General features: G+C 42.4%; 1 protein-coding gene across 1 annotated transcript; it reads left to right on the forward strand.

Annotated features, from left to right (window-relative positions):
• The first annotated feature begins 4,651 nt into the window (after positions 1–4,651).
• On the forward strand, positions 4,652–16,154 carry NINJ1 (ninjurin 1). Its single transcript, XM_014951552.1, has 3 exons — positions 4,652–4,975; positions 10,017–10,178; positions 13,238–16,154. Exons 1-2 carry the CDS (start codon positions 4,777–4,779, stop codon positions 10,169–10,171), a joined length of 354 nt encoding a protein of 117 aa, XP_014807038.1. The 5' UTR covers positions 4,652–4,776; the 3' UTR covers positions 10,172–10,178; positions 13,238–16,154.
• The last annotated feature ends 1,510 nt before the right edge of the window (positions 16,155–17,664 follow it).

Below are 17,664 nucleotides of genomic sequence, written 5' to 3' on the forward strand. Positions count from 1 at the left end.
ATAACCAAGTTCTAAATGCAAGTGGAAAATAGGTGTGATTTTTCTCTGTGGATTGCAGACAACTGGCACGTCAGGGACCCCACCTCTCTTCTCTGGACAGACTAACGGGTATCGTTTTGGGAAACTCGGTGAGGTCAAGTTGGACAAGAAAAAACAATTTACTCTTGGGATTTCCTGTGTTTTTGGCCAGACTTCCAGCAGGTTAACTGATGAATGCTCCCTTGAGCAAACAGCTGCATAAACTTTGTCACAAGTAGCGATTTACTGCTGTGACAGAAGCAGAAATCCTTACTAGAACAAGTTACTGTATTTAGCAAAGACACTTTATTGTTTGTTTTCAAATGTTTCCGTTTTCAGTGCCATTCCCTTCCTGGTGAATCACCAGGTGGGTCTTAGACCTCATTAATGAAACTCGGCATCTAAGGACATTTGCCTCAGTGCCGCTTTTATTTATTTTTTAATAAATGTAATGAATAAATCCTTTCTGTATTTCAAAGGCACTCAGTTCTTCTGGGCGTACTGTTAAAGCCACGGGTGAAGCAAAGCAGTAGCAAAGTCCGTACTAGTCCAGTGGTCAATAAGCCAATGTATCCAGCACCATTCAGTCCTACTGGGAAGGTCTGGGCTTAGAGAAGCAAGAAAGTGCCAGGTTCTGCTGTAGCACCTCAGCATTACCCCTGCAAACTGCGGGGCTCTGGGTGCGCAAACATCCCCACTGCCCTGCGGGGGCACAGGGCGATGCTGTCTGTGGGGACAGCATCACAGAGTCATAGAATTAATGTGTTGGGTTGGAAGGGACCTGTAAAGGTCACCCAGTCCACCCTTCCTGCAGTAAGCAGGATCAGACTGCTCAGAGCCTCATCCAGCCTGACCGTGAATGTCTTCAAGGATGGGGCCTCCACCACCTCTCTGGGCAGCCTGTTCCAATGTCTCACCACCCTCAGTGTAAAGAACTTCCTAATGTCTCATCTAAACCTACCCTACTCGAGTTTAAGCCATTGCCCCTTGTCCTATCGCTACATGCACTTTCAAACAGTCTTCAAACAGCTTTCCTGGAGCCCCTTTAGGGACTGGAAGGGACTCTAAGGTATCCTCGGAGCCTTCTCTTTTCCAGACTGAACAACCCCAACTCTCTCAGCCTGTCCTCACAGCAGAGGGGCTCCAGCCCTCTCATCATCCTTGTGGCCTCCAATGGACCTGCTCCAACAGAGCATCATGTGGCTAAGAAGTGCATCATGTGGCACTGAAAGTCAGCTCCTCCATGGAGGGTTCTCCCAGTTGCAGACAGAACAAGAAGGGGGGGGCTTTTCACTCCTCTCCTTTTGATGCCTGCATAGGTAGCACAGCACAGCAGGTTGTGGGCAACAGGAGACCTGGGAGCATGCTGGTTCTGACAGGGAAAGGCAGATAGAGCCATTCCAGCTACACCTTGCTCCTGGGCATGAACACCTGAGCACACATGCTGCTTTTCCTCAGTCTCATTTAGTGACACCACCTGAAGGAGTCAGCTTGTTTTCACCAAATTACCAGGTAATTTGAACATTGAAAATGTCTAATGAGGTGGTTTGAGTACATGGAGACTGAAGCAGGTCACCTGTAATACGTACTGTTCTCTTGCCAAGTGACACCCGCAGGAAAAGCCTGACTTTACAGGCATCTGAGAAACTCTCCAGCAGTTCCCCTTTCCCTCTCCGTGCCCCCGCAGGTGATCCAGCACAGTGAGTGTCCATTGGTGCCACAGGCTGCTGTGGGCTTGGGATCTCCCTGAAACCAGAAAGCCACATAACAAGGTTACTGTATAGTTTCTGTTGTACATGACTGTCATTATCCTGAGGTTAAGGCAGCATTTCTCCTTTCATTGCCTGTCTATATATTGCTGTGTAACACAGTATCTGGCCTTAAAAACTGCTGCCATGGTACTGGCTGCGTTTGTTTCAATGCTTTTGGCAGTTGCCTTCAACTTGCATCCAGAAGGCAAGGCTAATTTGCTGGTTTTTGTTTTATTTTATGGTCTTCCAGTATGCGTCAGGAAGCTCCATTTCTCAATCAGGAAATGGGAAATGGTTTTTTCTGGGGCTTTCATGATTACAGGTCCTTTTTCGTGGGAGAAGGCAAGATCACAGGCTGAGGAAAAGCTCTGTACAGTAGAACCGACGTTTCAGTTCTCCATATGCCTAGTTCCTATTCTGAACTGGTCCACTTTCAAGAGTGGTAGCTGAAAGCCTCTTAACAGAGTAAAATGCCAGTTTTTGGCATTTGTTCTCATTCCAGGAAGAAGAAGTTTTGCCTTAGTTTGCCTTAGCAGCACCCTACTTTGAAAAGTCTTCTGGAGCTCAGAAGTGATTCAAGACCTTTGCTTGCACTGCAGTTCAGACACCACTGCTATTTCCACCTCCAACTTGACCATACAGAGAATTAGCAAAGAGCAGGGTCCTAAAAAGTATTCTGTTGTTAATGCGGAAACTTCTTGCATGATGTAGTCACAGATGTAACTGAAAGGAAGATGTAGCCCAGATTATTTACCCTTTTGTATAGTTAAAAAAAAGAAAACAAAAAGGCCGTGTCCAACATGATCACATTCCAACATCAAGTGAAAACAAAGAAACATGTTGTCGTGTTTTCACTGCAGTCCCTTCCATCAGGATTAAGAACTGAGTCACAGCCACCCAGGTAGTTCTTGCCAGTGTTACATGCTGCAGCCTTTTAGACCCAATGGATATTTCAAAGTCAGCATTTTTGGCAGAAAGGAGTTAATTAGCTACTAGACATAGGGGGGAAAAATCCTCTATTATGAGCTTGTGACAAAGTAGATCGTATAACTTCTACAGTCTACTGAGAAGAGTTTCTTTTAAATTCATGCCCAGAAACTGAATTATTCTATTGTACACATAGTTCCCCGTCCCCTCGTACACTGCTAGCAGTAGGCAACCAAGAGCTAAATGTGTGTGTTTGGCTTTTTACTGTACAAAAAAGTGTGAAAAATGTTAGTCTGGATTTTTCTACTTAATACTGCCAGCACATATTCCATGCTGCTTTCCATAAAGGAATGAGCCACACCTGGTTTAGTACTTCTGATGGCTGGTATATTAGAATTACAGTATTTTTTTCTGAAGCATCCAAATGCTGTGGTGATTTAATGGGGCAGGAGGGCGGGAAGAGGAGGCTCTCCTTGCAGAGAGAAAAGGTGACAAATGTGGGATAGATTCCCCAGCCAAATTGCATTTTTAGATTGTGGGATATAGAGAAAACCAAAGGAATATTGAGTTCTTCCTGACTGAAGTCCACATCCATTTCAGAGCCGTTTCCTTCCCAGGAGCTCAGTCTCGGCAAAGGAGCCGCCTGCATGAAGGCACTGTTACACGGCTTCCTTCTCTTTGTAGAAAAAAAAATAATCTGCTGCTGCCCTGTGACACTTTTGTCTCAGTGAAATATTTAGATTGTGGTTGATTACAACGTGTCTGGTGAAAATAGGTCAAGCTTGGCATTTGAATGCCCTGGGAGAACTGGCAATGGGCAATGGGCTTGCTGCATACATCAGTATCTGGCCTATTTAAAAGGACACTTTTAAGTCTGGACAGTGGCGAACCTGGCTTTGGAGTTGGAAATTTTATCGTTATTAGTGCTGCTGGAGAGACTAATTAGAGGGTGTTTTCTGCATTTGAAGTAACCTTCAAAGAGAGACTTTCCTCACAGTATTTTCTGGCAAGCAAGAACACTTTTCTGCAGTAAAAAGGTCTATAAGAAGCAGGTTTAAAGAAGTCAGTTAGATTAAGTTTACTTTTAATATATTTGTGTGTTATATTTGAAAATAAAGTCTAGAATTAAGAGCAACGAGAATGAAGTTCCTAACCTGTTCAGAGACTGCAGAGAAGAGGGTTACCTGCTCTTCCTTCACCGCAGAGTTAGGCACTAAGCCTGCCCTCATTGTTCCACAGAGAAATAGGCTCCGCTGGGAGACGAGCTGTCAAATTCATCAGGAAACATTTTATTGATCCCACCAGATGCACTAGCTCTGGTTTTGCCCTGCAGTTGGTTTTTATTTTCCTGTTTGTAGGAGTTGTTGTTTTTTTTAAATCCTATTAGTGCTAATGTGAAAATGGCAAGAAATGCCATTGGCATTTGTAATTGGGCAGAGCTTGGCAACCACACATCATGTGATATTTAAATGGAAAACCAGTTCACTGTGTGTGGATGGGCCTGGACGGTCCATGGTGGAATAAGGGGCAGCGGGGAAAGAGATCAAGCAAAGCTCATACAGTGGCCAGCTTCCACATAAATCCTCAAATAAGACTCATGAGTAATTAAACAAATATGTAGTTCTGTGATGACAGAGAATTTAGTAAATATTTGTATTTTTAAGTATGCCTTTAGGAGTAAATTAGCTGCAACGGTTTGTTGTTTGCCTGATTGTTTTACAGTGGTTTTACCCTCCCAACTTTTCTCAGTGCATACTTTTTCAGCATTTTCAATCTTTCCATTTCTCAGGGTAGAAACATATTGACTGTTCAGACTGATCCTGCAAGCTGGAAAATGTTTGTCTGCCAGAGTCCAGTACAGACACTATTTACTGCTGTTTTATCAGGGGGAGGACAGTGGTAACTGAAAAAGATGCACTGATGGTCTCAGTACCACTATTACTCTATCAGTACGGTTACAGAAATCAGCCGATGGATCAAGTCATCTCTCGCTCACTATACCAATTACAAGAGATGTGAATAACCTTTTTCCCTCCAATTCTAGCGTAGAACGTCACAGTGGTTTCAAAGAAATGGACCAATGAATATCAACCACTACGCAAATAAGAAGAGCGCCGCGGAGAGCATGTTGGACATTGCCCTGCTGATGGCCAACGCGTCCCAGCTGAAAGCCGTGATGGAGCAAGGACCTTCTTTTTCCTTCTACATCCCACTTATAGTTCTTATCAGCCTGTCTCTCACACTGCAGGTTATGGTGGGAGTGCTCCTGATATTCCTTGGTATGTAGCAACAGCAAGAACCATTGACGCATATTTTTCTTAGAGGATGCAATCTATAAGATTACATATAAGTGATGTGCAGACTCCCCATTTATCTCTAAAAAGCTGTTACACCAGTCTGTACACCAGAATTGACTAAAATTTTCTCTTAAGACTGCAGGAATATTACAACAAAAGGAGTAAGGGCAGCTTTATGCGGAATGAAAGGAGGGTGTAGAGACGCGGGGGTCGGTCTCTTCTCCCAAGTCACAGGCAATAGGACAAGAGGAAATGGCCTCAAGTTGTGCCAGGGGAGGTTCAGTCTGGATAGTTGGAAAAAATTTTTACACTTAAATGATTATTAAGCATTGTAGTGGGCTGCCCAGGGAAGTTGTTGAGGCACCATCCCTGGAGGTATTCAAAAGACGGGTGACATAGTGCTTAGGGACATGGCTTAGTGATATTTTTTTTGTTTTTGTCAGAGTTAGGTTGCTGGTTGGACCAGATGATCTTAAAGGTTCCTTCCAACCTAGACAATTCTATGATTCTATTCTATGATTCTAATCTCCAGTTTTGGTGTACTTCCTCATACTCATTTCCCCAGAGCACAAATATTTTTCCTTTCAGAAGGCCCAAAGAGGAAGGAAAATGATGAAATACTGTAAAAAAATCATTAATAGGCCAGACAGGATTGTGCAGCCTGCCTGGTTTCATAATACTGTTTCTGGCAAGAACTGTTACTCAATCTTATGACTGGAATTTATTTGTTCCATATCAGTCATATCATAAGTAATACTATAAGAATATATTGTGAGCACAGAACTCTGAAACAGAAGTGAAAGTTATTGGTGTGGCATATTGTCATCAGTTTGTTTGTGCTACTGCACTCAAAGAAAAGGCTTGATAGCACAGGCTTGACAATAATGAAAAAAACTTCCTTGTTTTAAATTATGAATTTATTCAAGCGTCCTAAGTCTTTAGGTGGGGAATGGTAGAGATGTACTTGTTATTGTTAATTTTCAAACCTGTGTTAAACTGAAATTAAAGCTAAAAATAAAAATAGGCTAGTTGGAGCAAGACTTCACCATCAGAACATACCTCATCTAGTATCCACATACTATGACTTCAGTCAAAAAATTTGAAATTATGTTTAACATGAAAACACAGTCCGAGCAGCATCTTGGAACACAAATAGTTTGTTTTGAATTCTGCTTATTGCTAGGGAAACCTTTTCTACATTCTACCAAAGAAATGGGATGCAATACATTTCAAATATGCTAAAAATCATTTTGAGAGAATGAGTTCAAATAGGAATTGTATTAGTGTGTGCTTTGGACGCATTTAATGGGACAGAATTAGTCCTCTGCTCCCTGCCTTCCCCACCCCCCCCACCCCCCCCGCTTTCTGTCTTGGCTGTTGAATTACAGACCTTCACATTCCTAGAAGCTGAATGCAGCATCTTTGCTGTTTTCAAAAACAGAGGTTCCACTATTCAGTATTAATAAGTACAATGCTGTGAGCCACAAGAACCAGTATTTATCACTAAAAGTTAGGTGTTTTAAGTTAGTATTGTAGATTAGTAGTACATGTATGTCTTCACTCTCTGTCTTATTCCGTAAGGCAGAATATTGAAGCAGGCTAATTTCTAAAACAATGTCATCATTAGTGAGCATGAATTACCACACAGAGAGTGGAGAGACGGCACTCTGCTGGAAATCTGAGTTTTCTGTTTTGACCTCAAACAAGTCTTCAATACTTGTCTTTGGTACTGTATCACCTACTGTGATATTTTTCCCCATGCTTTCGCAAGGCAAAAAGCAAAAAGAATCCAGTGGCAAAGTTGCTGAAAACCTGCAGCATTCGTTAGCAGCACCCAAACCTTAGAGCATAACTTTGGAGTGTCAGTCGGAGATATCTGTGGAAATTAGACGAAATGTTTAGGTTTCAGCATTAGGTGAGCCCCATTATTCAGTGAAACAAATGACACCTTCACTGGTAGGTAACAGCTATGGATCACTTCTTTTACTAGTGATATATGATCATTTATTCTCATAACTTTTTTCAATCTTTCCCTTTAAATTAATTGGTTTTATGTGACAGATCTTAAGTCTACCATAAATGAAAAGCCTTGAAGGTGATAGACAGAGTCCACACATGGTATTTACTAATGTATAGGTGCCACCTTTGGCATCTCTGTTAGTCTTTCAATGTTCCGTTTTTTAGCACAACTGAAAAAAAACTTTCTCTTCAAGGAGGAAGTCCCTAGGAAACCAGGGTGCGTAAGGCTTGTAATATTGCTAAGCAGCTGACATAGGGATTTTTCTTTATTACAAAAGAGGCAGAATGCATCTGTCTCTGCATTAGGTAGAGTTGGTATAAGAGCAAAATCCAGGCTCTGGCTCAGAGGAGATTCCACAAAGGGACTGGAAAAAGCAACCTGATGATACTGGGAGATGTGGGAAGAGAGTCATGGAAAAAACAGCAAACCACTTATACGTTAAAGGCATCTCCCGGGTGGTTGATTCAGCTAAGCAGGCTTTGAGGCTCTAAACAAGTTCCCTGTTTTTTGTTGGGCAATAATTTCTCATTATATGCTGAGAAATTGCTTTTTAGCATTTGTTTCTGCTAGACATTGCCAAAATGGCTTCCGTCTCTGTAATTTTTACCTTTGTCAGCCAGCAGTGCCTGTAGGTTTGGCGTGCTGAGGGTGACAAAGCCCTCGGTGTATAGCGGGGTGCAGTTGGAGTGATGCTGTCCTGCTGAGCTCAAAAGAAGATAGGAAACAGGAGGTGAAGGTACAAAGATACAGGTGTCATAGGAAGAACTTGCCCTTCACAACGTGTATTTGGTAGCTTTGGCCTGCAGGAACAGTTTGCATTTCTGTCCAGTCACAAAATTCTGCCTCTTACAAGCTCTCACAAGTCTGCAACCATTGAGTTTCTTTCCTTGAGGCATAGGTTTGTCCCAGGAGCTACCAGTTCTCACAGTTCTTTACTAGGGATCAAAACCTTTTCCTCCTTCAAAAGAGCCTTTCACAAAAACGTTTTGAAATATGTTCAGCAAACTTGTCCTTGAAAGTGATTTGGTAATCTGAACTTTTTGGAAGAAAAGCAAAGAATGTCTTGAAATAGTTTAAGTGGAATGAAATCATAGTAATCTAATCCCACTATAATAAAATACTTCAAGAATAACTGTTCTTAAGAACATTTTCACAAACACCCTCATCTTAAGTACTATAATCACAAAGATAGGATCACTGCAATTCTGCTTCAATATCTAGAGCACTGCCTGAACTGACAAGCAATACTTGTCTTCTGGGACCCTCATTTGGACAAAGGGACAGCTCTGAAAGTGTGACTTCTCCTTTGAGCATGATTTCTTTTAACTCACAAAGCACATTAGGCCTTTATTCCCTTTTCTTTTTTGAGCCAACTGTCTGAAATGCTTTTTTTCCACACTTCAGGTTTGACTATTCTATTTCATTTATTCCGCTTCATTCACGTGACACTACTAGAATCCTTCCAAGTGCTCTTGGGATGCAAGCATCCACGTAGCTCCAGATGCTTTGCAGACATGTATAAACTCATTTTCAGGGTTAAGTTCTGCTGCACTTAAATAATTTCATGCCTGCACAGGTGTGCAGTAGCTTAAGCTTTTCAGATAGTTCCCCCACGCTGTTCTTCAGTGCTTTGACTGGGCTGTGAGGTTTGACTCTACTGCTTTAGCAAACAGGACTTGAACAGGCGCCCAGATTTCCTTGAAACCAAAACAGTGTTAGGCTTCCTAATTAGGGACCAAGCAAACCTGGCTTTTAATACTTCACAAGTGTGTTTGCCACCACTTCTACTTAAGTGCTTCAACAAGCAAGCTAGTCCTGGTTCTGTGGTTAAGTTCTGCTGTGTTGACATGGTCATTATGTTAAAAGCAAATAACAAAGTTTATCTCATGCAGTAGAGCTGTAAGCTACACTTCTATGGATGTGCCTCTCAGAAGGAGCTTAAAGTGTTATTTATGTTACTGCAAAAACTTGTCAGGTATAAATTTTCTCTCACAGGTCCTGTACATGCACACACAAGCTCCAGTGATCTACGCATTTAAGAACTAGGAGTCCTAGTAGACAAAAGACATTCAGGAGACATGCTCCAGAACTCACTGGCGCTCATTCCACAGCATCAGAGAAATCTGGCAGAGGGTCTGATTGCAGAGCCCTTCCTGCAAGAGAACAGAGACAGAGGAAAATCTTGGGTTTCTGCACGATGCCAGGCAAGCACCCCCAGACTTCTTGCTGTCCTGTGCAAGCACATGCTTTACGCCATCATCAAGTCTATTATCAGTCCATTGTAACTCATTTATATGTTTTATATGGAATCAAAGCTTACTCTAAATGAGTACTATCTCTCCTGTAGATCCTCCCTCACTCCCATTAGCAGTTCAACCACAGAGAACTGCAAGAAACAAAAGAAAATGTTTACACAGCTGATGCTCTATGTGAAAAGCACTGCAGCTACACTGCTTTGAGATCTTTCTTTAACAGATGTTAACACCCTTCCTTTTTAAAAACGGAGTTAGTGCAAAAGCAGGGAGTACAGCTGGGGAAGGGCACACCAGTACAAAGAAGACCAGCACTGGTAAAGAGCTTGGGCTGCCTGCGAAGAACACGTAGGATTTTAACTGTAGGAAATTTAACTCCCTTCTGTTCTGTCAGAGTTTCAAGCTTCATGTATTCAAGACTGAAATAATTTTTAAATGCTTAGAATCTGCAACAGAACTAGATTTCAATAGATCAAGAACTCAAAAGATTCCTATTAATGCTTGCATGTCCGTTACTTCCCATGTGCATCCACAGAGATTTAGGTACTAATTACTGGAAGCTAATCATCTTGTTAAAGATCTTCCCTTTAGCACTTTTACTGATGCTGCAGAATCTTACTTCCCTTTTAAGTATGACTGATGCAAATAGCTCAGTGTTAGAAATTCTTGAACTACAATAGTAGTGCAGGCTTTTATTCTGGATTTTGAAATATACGTATAACTAAAACTTTTTTTCCCTTTCTCTTTGAAGTAAAATATGACCTTAACAACCCTGCAAAACATGGAAAGCTGGATTTCCTCAACAACCTTGCAACTGGCCTAGTATTCATTATAGTAGTTGTGAATATTTTCATCACTGCCTTCGGAGTGCAGAAGCCAGTTCCTGAGTCAGCCTCAAGACAGTGAACACCAGGTGAGTGTGGTCTCTGCACCCTAAGGTGGTAGGACATGGCATTCCCAGATGCAGGGCACGCTTATTTGTGCAGTTCTAGCCTTTGCAGATAAAGGAGTTTACTTCATACTACTGCAAAAGCAGAAGCTACGAGGAACTGCTGAGTTATTGCAGTCTGTTTGTAAAAGTAGAGTTCAAAAGTTGATGGCAGGGGCCCCTTGCGTGTGTCACACATGGGAAGGGGGAATCACAGAATTGTAGTGGTTGGAAGGGAACTCAGAGATCATCGAGTTCAACCACAAAAAAAACCCAAAAAAAACCCCAAAACCACACAACCACAAAAAACCACACACCACCACCCACCCCCTAAACACACAACAACAACAACCAAACTAAAAACCATCACCCACCAACACAACATCCAGTCTATTATGATTTATGCAAGTAATGAGGGCTGTTGAGTCCAGCATACAGTACTAGACATCACTGGAGCCCTTCAGTTCCTGTGCAGACACTGTGGCTTTCCTGTCCTCCCAAGCTCAGGGCTGTTGTTTTGTGGGAGACTCAGCCTGCAAGGATGTGCACTGTCACCTCAGTTGATACAGGTGGTCATTTAGAACAATATTGTTTGCTCTACCTGCATTTAAAAGTTTGTTATTTACTTATACAGAAGGATAAATACAGGAATTGGGAGGATCAAAACAGGCATCTTCCTAACATCACAGCTGTCTGTGATGAACAATCTGGGAGGAGATAAACCTAAATTGTAGGCTTGTAGACCAAGAAGCACTATAGTCCAATATCCACCTTTAAAATAGCACTGCTAAATCTGTGTGTGCCAACACTGCACTGGCTCTTTATCTTCCAAATCTCAAATCACGTTCAAGAGACCTGCCTAAGAAGGAATTACACAAGTTTCCTGGCCAGCCACGGTACACTGGCTCCTACACAGACAGCCCATACATCTAACATTATCAGTTTGAGTTAGCTTCTAGATGAAAACCTTTCTCCATGAAAAAGAAGATACAAGGCATTTAAACCCCTAATCTGAAGATGAATGACGAAACAGAAATCTGTAACAAGAATAGAAACCAGACAAAAATCTATCAGGACTCCAAAAAGCATGGGGGGAAATCAGTGCAACAAATTACTAGGAAGATGAAGAATGGAATTCATTTATTTCAGACTGTGGGTGGGATCGTCTGCTTTAACAGAAACGTGTGAAATTCTGGCAGTGAAACAAGGTACTTTTATTGTGTTTTCTGGCCATAGTCTCCACAAATAAACTAATAAAAATTTAATTTTAGCAGCAAAGAGCACCTAGATTATCTGAGATATTATGAGAATTATAGGTAGAATGTCCATCTCAGCAGTACATATGAAAACAATGCTGAAACATGACCACAAAATTGCACTGGCAAAGCCAAGAGAACTAAATGAAAGATTGGAATTTTAGCTGTCTTCACAGGAAAAGACGTGCACAATAGCCAGGAACAGAGGCAGAGACAAGAATCTGAAATAGGCATCAAGAAATTCAAATAAGGGAGAAGGTGCTGTACCAGAACCCCAGCTGTGCCTGTTTTGGTACAGTGAAAGGAGAACTTCAGAGGGAAAAGAGGAGAAGCAGCTTTTGCTTGTCACATCGGTGTGTGCCGAGTAGAGAGGATGATGAGTTGACAGTCCAGCCCCAAGCCAGTTAGTGCCTTAACGTAATGGGATGTTGAGAGGTCAGCTAATACCCAGAAGGTTGGTGTCCCACGCTGTGCCTTACCAGCGTATGGGATGGGTGAGTTCACCCACATTTCGTCGTCTTTCTCTGCTAGTACCACGTTCTCCAAAGGGGCCTGACCGGTTCTCCCCGGTGCCGGTGCCAGCTCCGCTCCCTGTCGCGTCTGTTGCCAGCTCTTAGGAGATGCCGCTGCTGCAGGGTTTGGTTCCCAGCTGCCACTGCTGTATCTTTGTGCAGCAGAACTCATTACTGAAGTGGCTTGAGGAACGCCACAGCTGTTACAGAGTTTTGGGACATCTCTTTGGTGTGTTAGAAGCCAATCCAGCTCTGGGCAGCACCAACACGCCAGCCTGGCTTCTGAACATGACTGTTTGTTACCTCTTCAAACATGGAAGGGGAGCCCTCCTCCCAGTTTTTCCCACCTGTCCATGGAATTTGGCTCCTTTACCCTTCCTTCACACATGTGTGGCTAAGTCTTATGGAAATGTCGGTGGGTTGGTGCAATGTCTTACCTCAGCTGGCACCGTCTGCAGCACGGGGCCCTTGACAGCATTTGTGTTGGCGTTTCTCCTCTATTATTCCTTCTGCTCTCCATGAACTGCCAACCCAACGGGTTTTGTGGCTTAATTATGACTAGGGTTGTGGAATCCTTAGTTAGAAAGCTGGGTCTTAAATGAGAAACCAGTTCACATGTAACTTGTCCAAGATCATCATGAGAGCATGAAACACAGTTCTGCCTGCTGGCTGGTACGAGCTCTGACAGCTGGAGTTCACAGGTAGCTGTGCACAGCCAGAGGGTTTGTTCACATACATGAACATGATCGATATCTACTGCTGAAATTGGTTAAATAAACTTGCAGTGCCTCAATTAAGGAGAAGCAGGAGCTGTTTTGGGTAACCTCACGTAGGGCCAAGACCAAAGGATGCTTAAAGCAAGTTTACATCTGTACAAAACCAGCATCTGTGTGATCCTGCCTTCACACATGCAGTTTCTGAATAAAACGGCCAAATTTAGTGTCTGGGACTTGTGTCTTTGGGTTCCAGACTTGTTAAATGTGGAAGTTCTGAACTGCTTCAGAACACTACGTCTATTGTTTGCTCATTTATACGTGTTGCCCATGCTAAGAACACCTGGGCATCTGAATGTAACTGGAAAAATAACTCTTTTCAGTCTGCTGCCATAATCTCCTCAAAACTCCGAGAGAAGTGAGTGGCCACCATTTTCTGGCTTCACTTTCGCTATTATGCAAATTTCTCAAAAAAGCGCCTTAATTCCCATTTTAAGGAGAATTTGTCACTTACTGTAACTCCTGTATCACTAACATCTCAATGTCTTTGTTTTGTATTTCAGAGACCCGAAGCATTCGTTCTTCTGTACATGCCATTTGCACTTGAGCCAGTTACACGTGGACACAGTGAGGAAGAAAAATATCTAAAGAAGCTGGACATACAGAGCAGCTTTCTCAAGTGTCCAACAACCAACGCATTTGTGCACCTAAAATTTTCCAATGTGCTAATATTTAAACTGTTCAGCATCTAAGGAAAGGTTGATTTTGACCCAAGGACGTTGTTTGCCTGGAATATTGGCATTTCAATTTCGGTAGAAACTAATTGTTTTTCAGAGAAGTGGCATAAGCACATCTAACAAAATGGCACTTCCCCTTTTCCGTGCCTTTTTGTTTTTGTGGCAGTTTGTCCTTCCCAGTGTGGGGAGAAGCGACAGGCCCTCGTTTCTGGCCTTTGTTTCCCCACGTTGGCCTTTGTTTCCCTCGCCTGGCACCCAACCCGAGTGCCCCGTCGCGCAGCAGGGATCCTCTTCTGTGGTGTGCAAGGACAGCCCTCCCTTCTTTTCTTGTTTTTTCCACTCTAGCTAAAGCAGAGACAAGAGGAACAGTAGCAATGGGCCCATTTTGTCCAGTTTTGCTCCCAGGTACCATTTGTCCCGTTTCTTCATCTCTGGAACACACTTAACGTCTCCTTTGTGCACAGACGCACAAATAACCTACGTGCTAATAGTTTCTTACAATTAACTGCTATGCTCCGTATTCTGTGCGTGGTATGTATTTCTGGAAACTCTGTTAGAAGTGCTACTTTTTCTAGGCCCCACTGAAAAACTAGAGGATACTGGGAGAACTTTACCTGCTAAACTGGTACCGTGTGCCGGCCACGAAGCTGAGCAGCAAACTGAAACAAGTTTATCCCGCTATAACTTTTCCCTCTTCTCTTCCCAAGATGGATTGCTGAAGTTGTGTTACTCTTATGAGTTTATGGCTAAAAGCATTGCTAATTTTTTAAATTTTATTTTTAAATATATATAGAGAGATACAAATACCTTCTAGGTTCTTACCTGCTGGTTCAGGAACTGACACTTTTTTTCTAAATACACTATTGCTAGTAATGGTGTACATTGTAAACATTTCTACCACAAAAACATTTCAGTCATTTTATTTCAAAAGTATCACATCTTATCAGAAAAATCCAATTTTTCTAGAGTGGGCTTACTTGTAGATGCGGATTTGTACCGATACATTTCCTTTACCATTAATTTTAAATTATGCTCCCTTGCACTTATTAACAGAAGTTTGACTTCCATGTGTCTCATCTCATTGACCATTTTTATTGATCACATTTCTCTTTAGTTCTGTCTCATAGAAGTACCATATCTCATTTACACATCCTGTAAGAATTAATAACAGAAAACCATTCAGAAACTTGTGTGATTAGTAATGGAATAGACATGCTTTTTTATTTTTTAATTTGTCTTTTGTTGCTTCATTTCCGACTTAAAATGCATTTAACCAGTATCTAGCAAGCAATGGATTTAATTGTGCTTGTTGTACTAATGTAAACATAGCTCAGAACAAGTTCTGACTGAGGTACTCAGGACAGTTTTCCTTATTTATTTTTTACAAAACAGCGAACTGTTGAAGGACTGTTCCTACATCCTTGTGCTATCGCAGTTTTGATGCTGCAGCGTAGGGAACCGACTGGCCAAAGAGCAGTGCTGAAAGCCTTAAAAAAACCCCTTTCTTTTGGAGAAAACAGGTGTCTGTATGCAGAGTCCTTCCAAGCATGAAATTTATCTGCGGCTCGACATTGCGCAGTAATTTTGGTAAGATTCTTGAATGTACCACCTTTGTTACCTCTCGCCTTTGGACTCGCTGGAGCGGTGGCCCATCTGTGCGTCTCGTTCACTCTGGAGAAGCTCCAGAGGCTCTTCATACCTAAGCGCTGTGCCTGAAGTAGTCACTGTGTGTTGTCCCAAATGCATTACACATCCAAAAGATAGTTACTTTTTAATTTAGGGATGAATATCAAGTTTTTTTCATTGCCAGATTTGCATCTTTCTACTATTGAAGCAAGACATAAAAATAGGAAGAAATGTGTTTCTGGCACTTAGCACTTTTTGACTGGTCCTGACTGCCCTCAAGGCAGATGTAAACACGTGCCCAGGCTCTACTGATGTTTTTATACTCACGGTATTTATACTCAGTGGTGATTTGGCCTGATTTTGAATGTAGCTTTCCATTCCTGTGCTACTCATTGTCATGCTCTTAGAAGCGTGATCGTGTTTGACTTGCACTGAAACCCTTGAAAGCAGTCAGAGGGGCTGCAGTACAGACAGACCAGGTCTTCTCCCATTTTGTTCCCCTCATTATTGGACCATAATTTTTCAGGTCACTCAAGCAAACAAGCTGTTACAGCAGGTTTCTCTAGAAAATTGTAATAGCTGTTGTTATAGCATCTTTACTACTAAGCTGTTGCCCAACAGAAGCTACCAAGGCTTGTACATCCCATCTCCCAGCAGCTTCTGGAACTGACTGGGTCCAGAGCCCAGGGTAGGGAACACTCTCCAGGCAATGACTTGTCAACTGCAGATTCCAGTGGACTTTGCAAGACACGGGGTTTGGGACATACAGGAGGGAAAAGAAAGTTCCTTCCAGCTTGAACACCTTGTTGGGTGCCAAGAGCTCAATGTGGAGATGTGCGTTAAGGGGTCGGTGTCTGCTCACTTGAACTCTGCCGGAGCCCGGCCCAGAACAACAAACCCCTGTGAACCTTCTGCCTCCCGAGCTCCTGCAAGTGGGACCGAAGCATCACAACAGAGACACAGGCAACGTCTGAGCGCCTGGTCTCTTCTTCTGGTTCTGAACACAGGAAAACCCAAGCTGAACGCCATCCATCTGAACACAAGACTGTCCTGGGCAACAGCAGTATCCAACCTGCAGCTGGATGTCTTTTTTTAAAATAAAAAGGATGCTGGTTTATTACCATGTCTTTTATTGTGATTAAGTAAGATTTGCAAAACCTCCTCAGACACGCAATCTGTGTTTTAAGTCTCTGAAGCCTTCAGAGATCATGTATTTTTTAGCAGACAAAAGCATCTGCAAGTTGGTTTCCAGTATTAATAATTTAATCACATCATTATTATTCTCTTAAGTGAGGTGCTTATTTAAAATCCTAGCTAATATCTCCTAGGAGTGGCAAGCAAATGCATCAGTTTGAATGGCTCTTTGGTTTGCTGTGCTTCTCCAGAGTTCTTGGTTGTAGGCAAACATTCCACTTAAAAAGAGGTCATCAATAATGAAGCGAGATGAATTTTTCCTGGCTGTCTCAGGAAGCAGTTCATGCCAGGTCATCCGTTTCCTTCTGTTTCATAAGCTGCTGAGCAGAGTCAGAATTACACACGCTGCTCTGGTCCTCCTCATTAGTCTCTCCAGCACGGAGGGCTGCCTGGCTGAAATTTTCAGTGTAGCTGCACTGACCGAAGCGGTGGACAGGACCGACTGTATTTAGTGGAACTGACACTTAAATATTTGTCTTCTTTTAAACCAGGTCACTGCTGGAGTTTATTCTGCAGCTATTACATACAATGTGCTGAACTGTGAAGCAGAGTCCTTCTTTTTTTGCCCCCAACTGTCAGTTGGGAGGGTTTGGTCACTCATTTGATTTTTTTCTAGCAAATGTCCTGTTTCCTGCCAGGTCTGGCCTCCAGCCTCACCGAGCCCTGGCTTTGGTGGAGGCACTGGGCTGGGCACCGTGCCCTGCACCAGAGGTACTGGTGCTCCACACTCATCTCCTTGGGCCAGGGCACAGCTTGTGACTACCTGGTACCCCAAAAGCTTGGATGCTTTTTTATTTTAACAGCTGGAAAAAAACATTACAATCTTGATTTTTCAAGTATTTACAAAAAAGTTATCAGAATCAAATGACAGAATCCAAATGCTAAGCTCTGCTTTTTTTCTAGCTTACCAAAGGTGCTGTCATCATAAGTTTTATTTGATTCAGAAAGTACTATGTGTGGTACCAATTTATGCACTGTTTTACAGTTTGTTTTCAAAAAAGCCCCCCAAAACAATGTCAAAAGCTGGTCCTTGTTCCACAATATGATTTTGTGAAACCACAGGAGAACAGGCTCTGCTGAAAGTGTATTTACTTACTGCAGGGCGGTGGAAACACTTAAAAGAGAACTGATGATATATTTTCATACATATAACTCGTATCTTTGATAACCCACACATTTAAACACACCGCTCCTTGGAAATAAGTCATCGAATCTTAGAGGCACTGAGACTGAAAAGCAGACATCTCTCCTTTTGCTTAGTTAAATCTTAGAGGCAGCGTAGGGCGTATAGAAGCACTGAGACCGAAAAGCAGACATCTCTCCTTTTGCTTAGTTGTTTGTCTACAAGACAAAGGCACGTTGCTTCTAAATGGCAGTGTTTTACTTTTAAAGAAACGATTTGCAGGTTGTATACATAAACAGAATATCCAAAT

The sequence above is a fragment of the Calidris pugnax genome, unplaced genomic scaffold (assembly GCF_001431845.1).
Source record: "Calidris pugnax isolate Ruff unplaced genomic scaffold, ASM143184v1 scaffold203, whole genome shotgun sequence".
NCBI classification, from domain to species: Eukaryota; Metazoa; Chordata; class Aves; order Charadriiformes; family Scolopacidae; genus Calidris; species Calidris pugnax.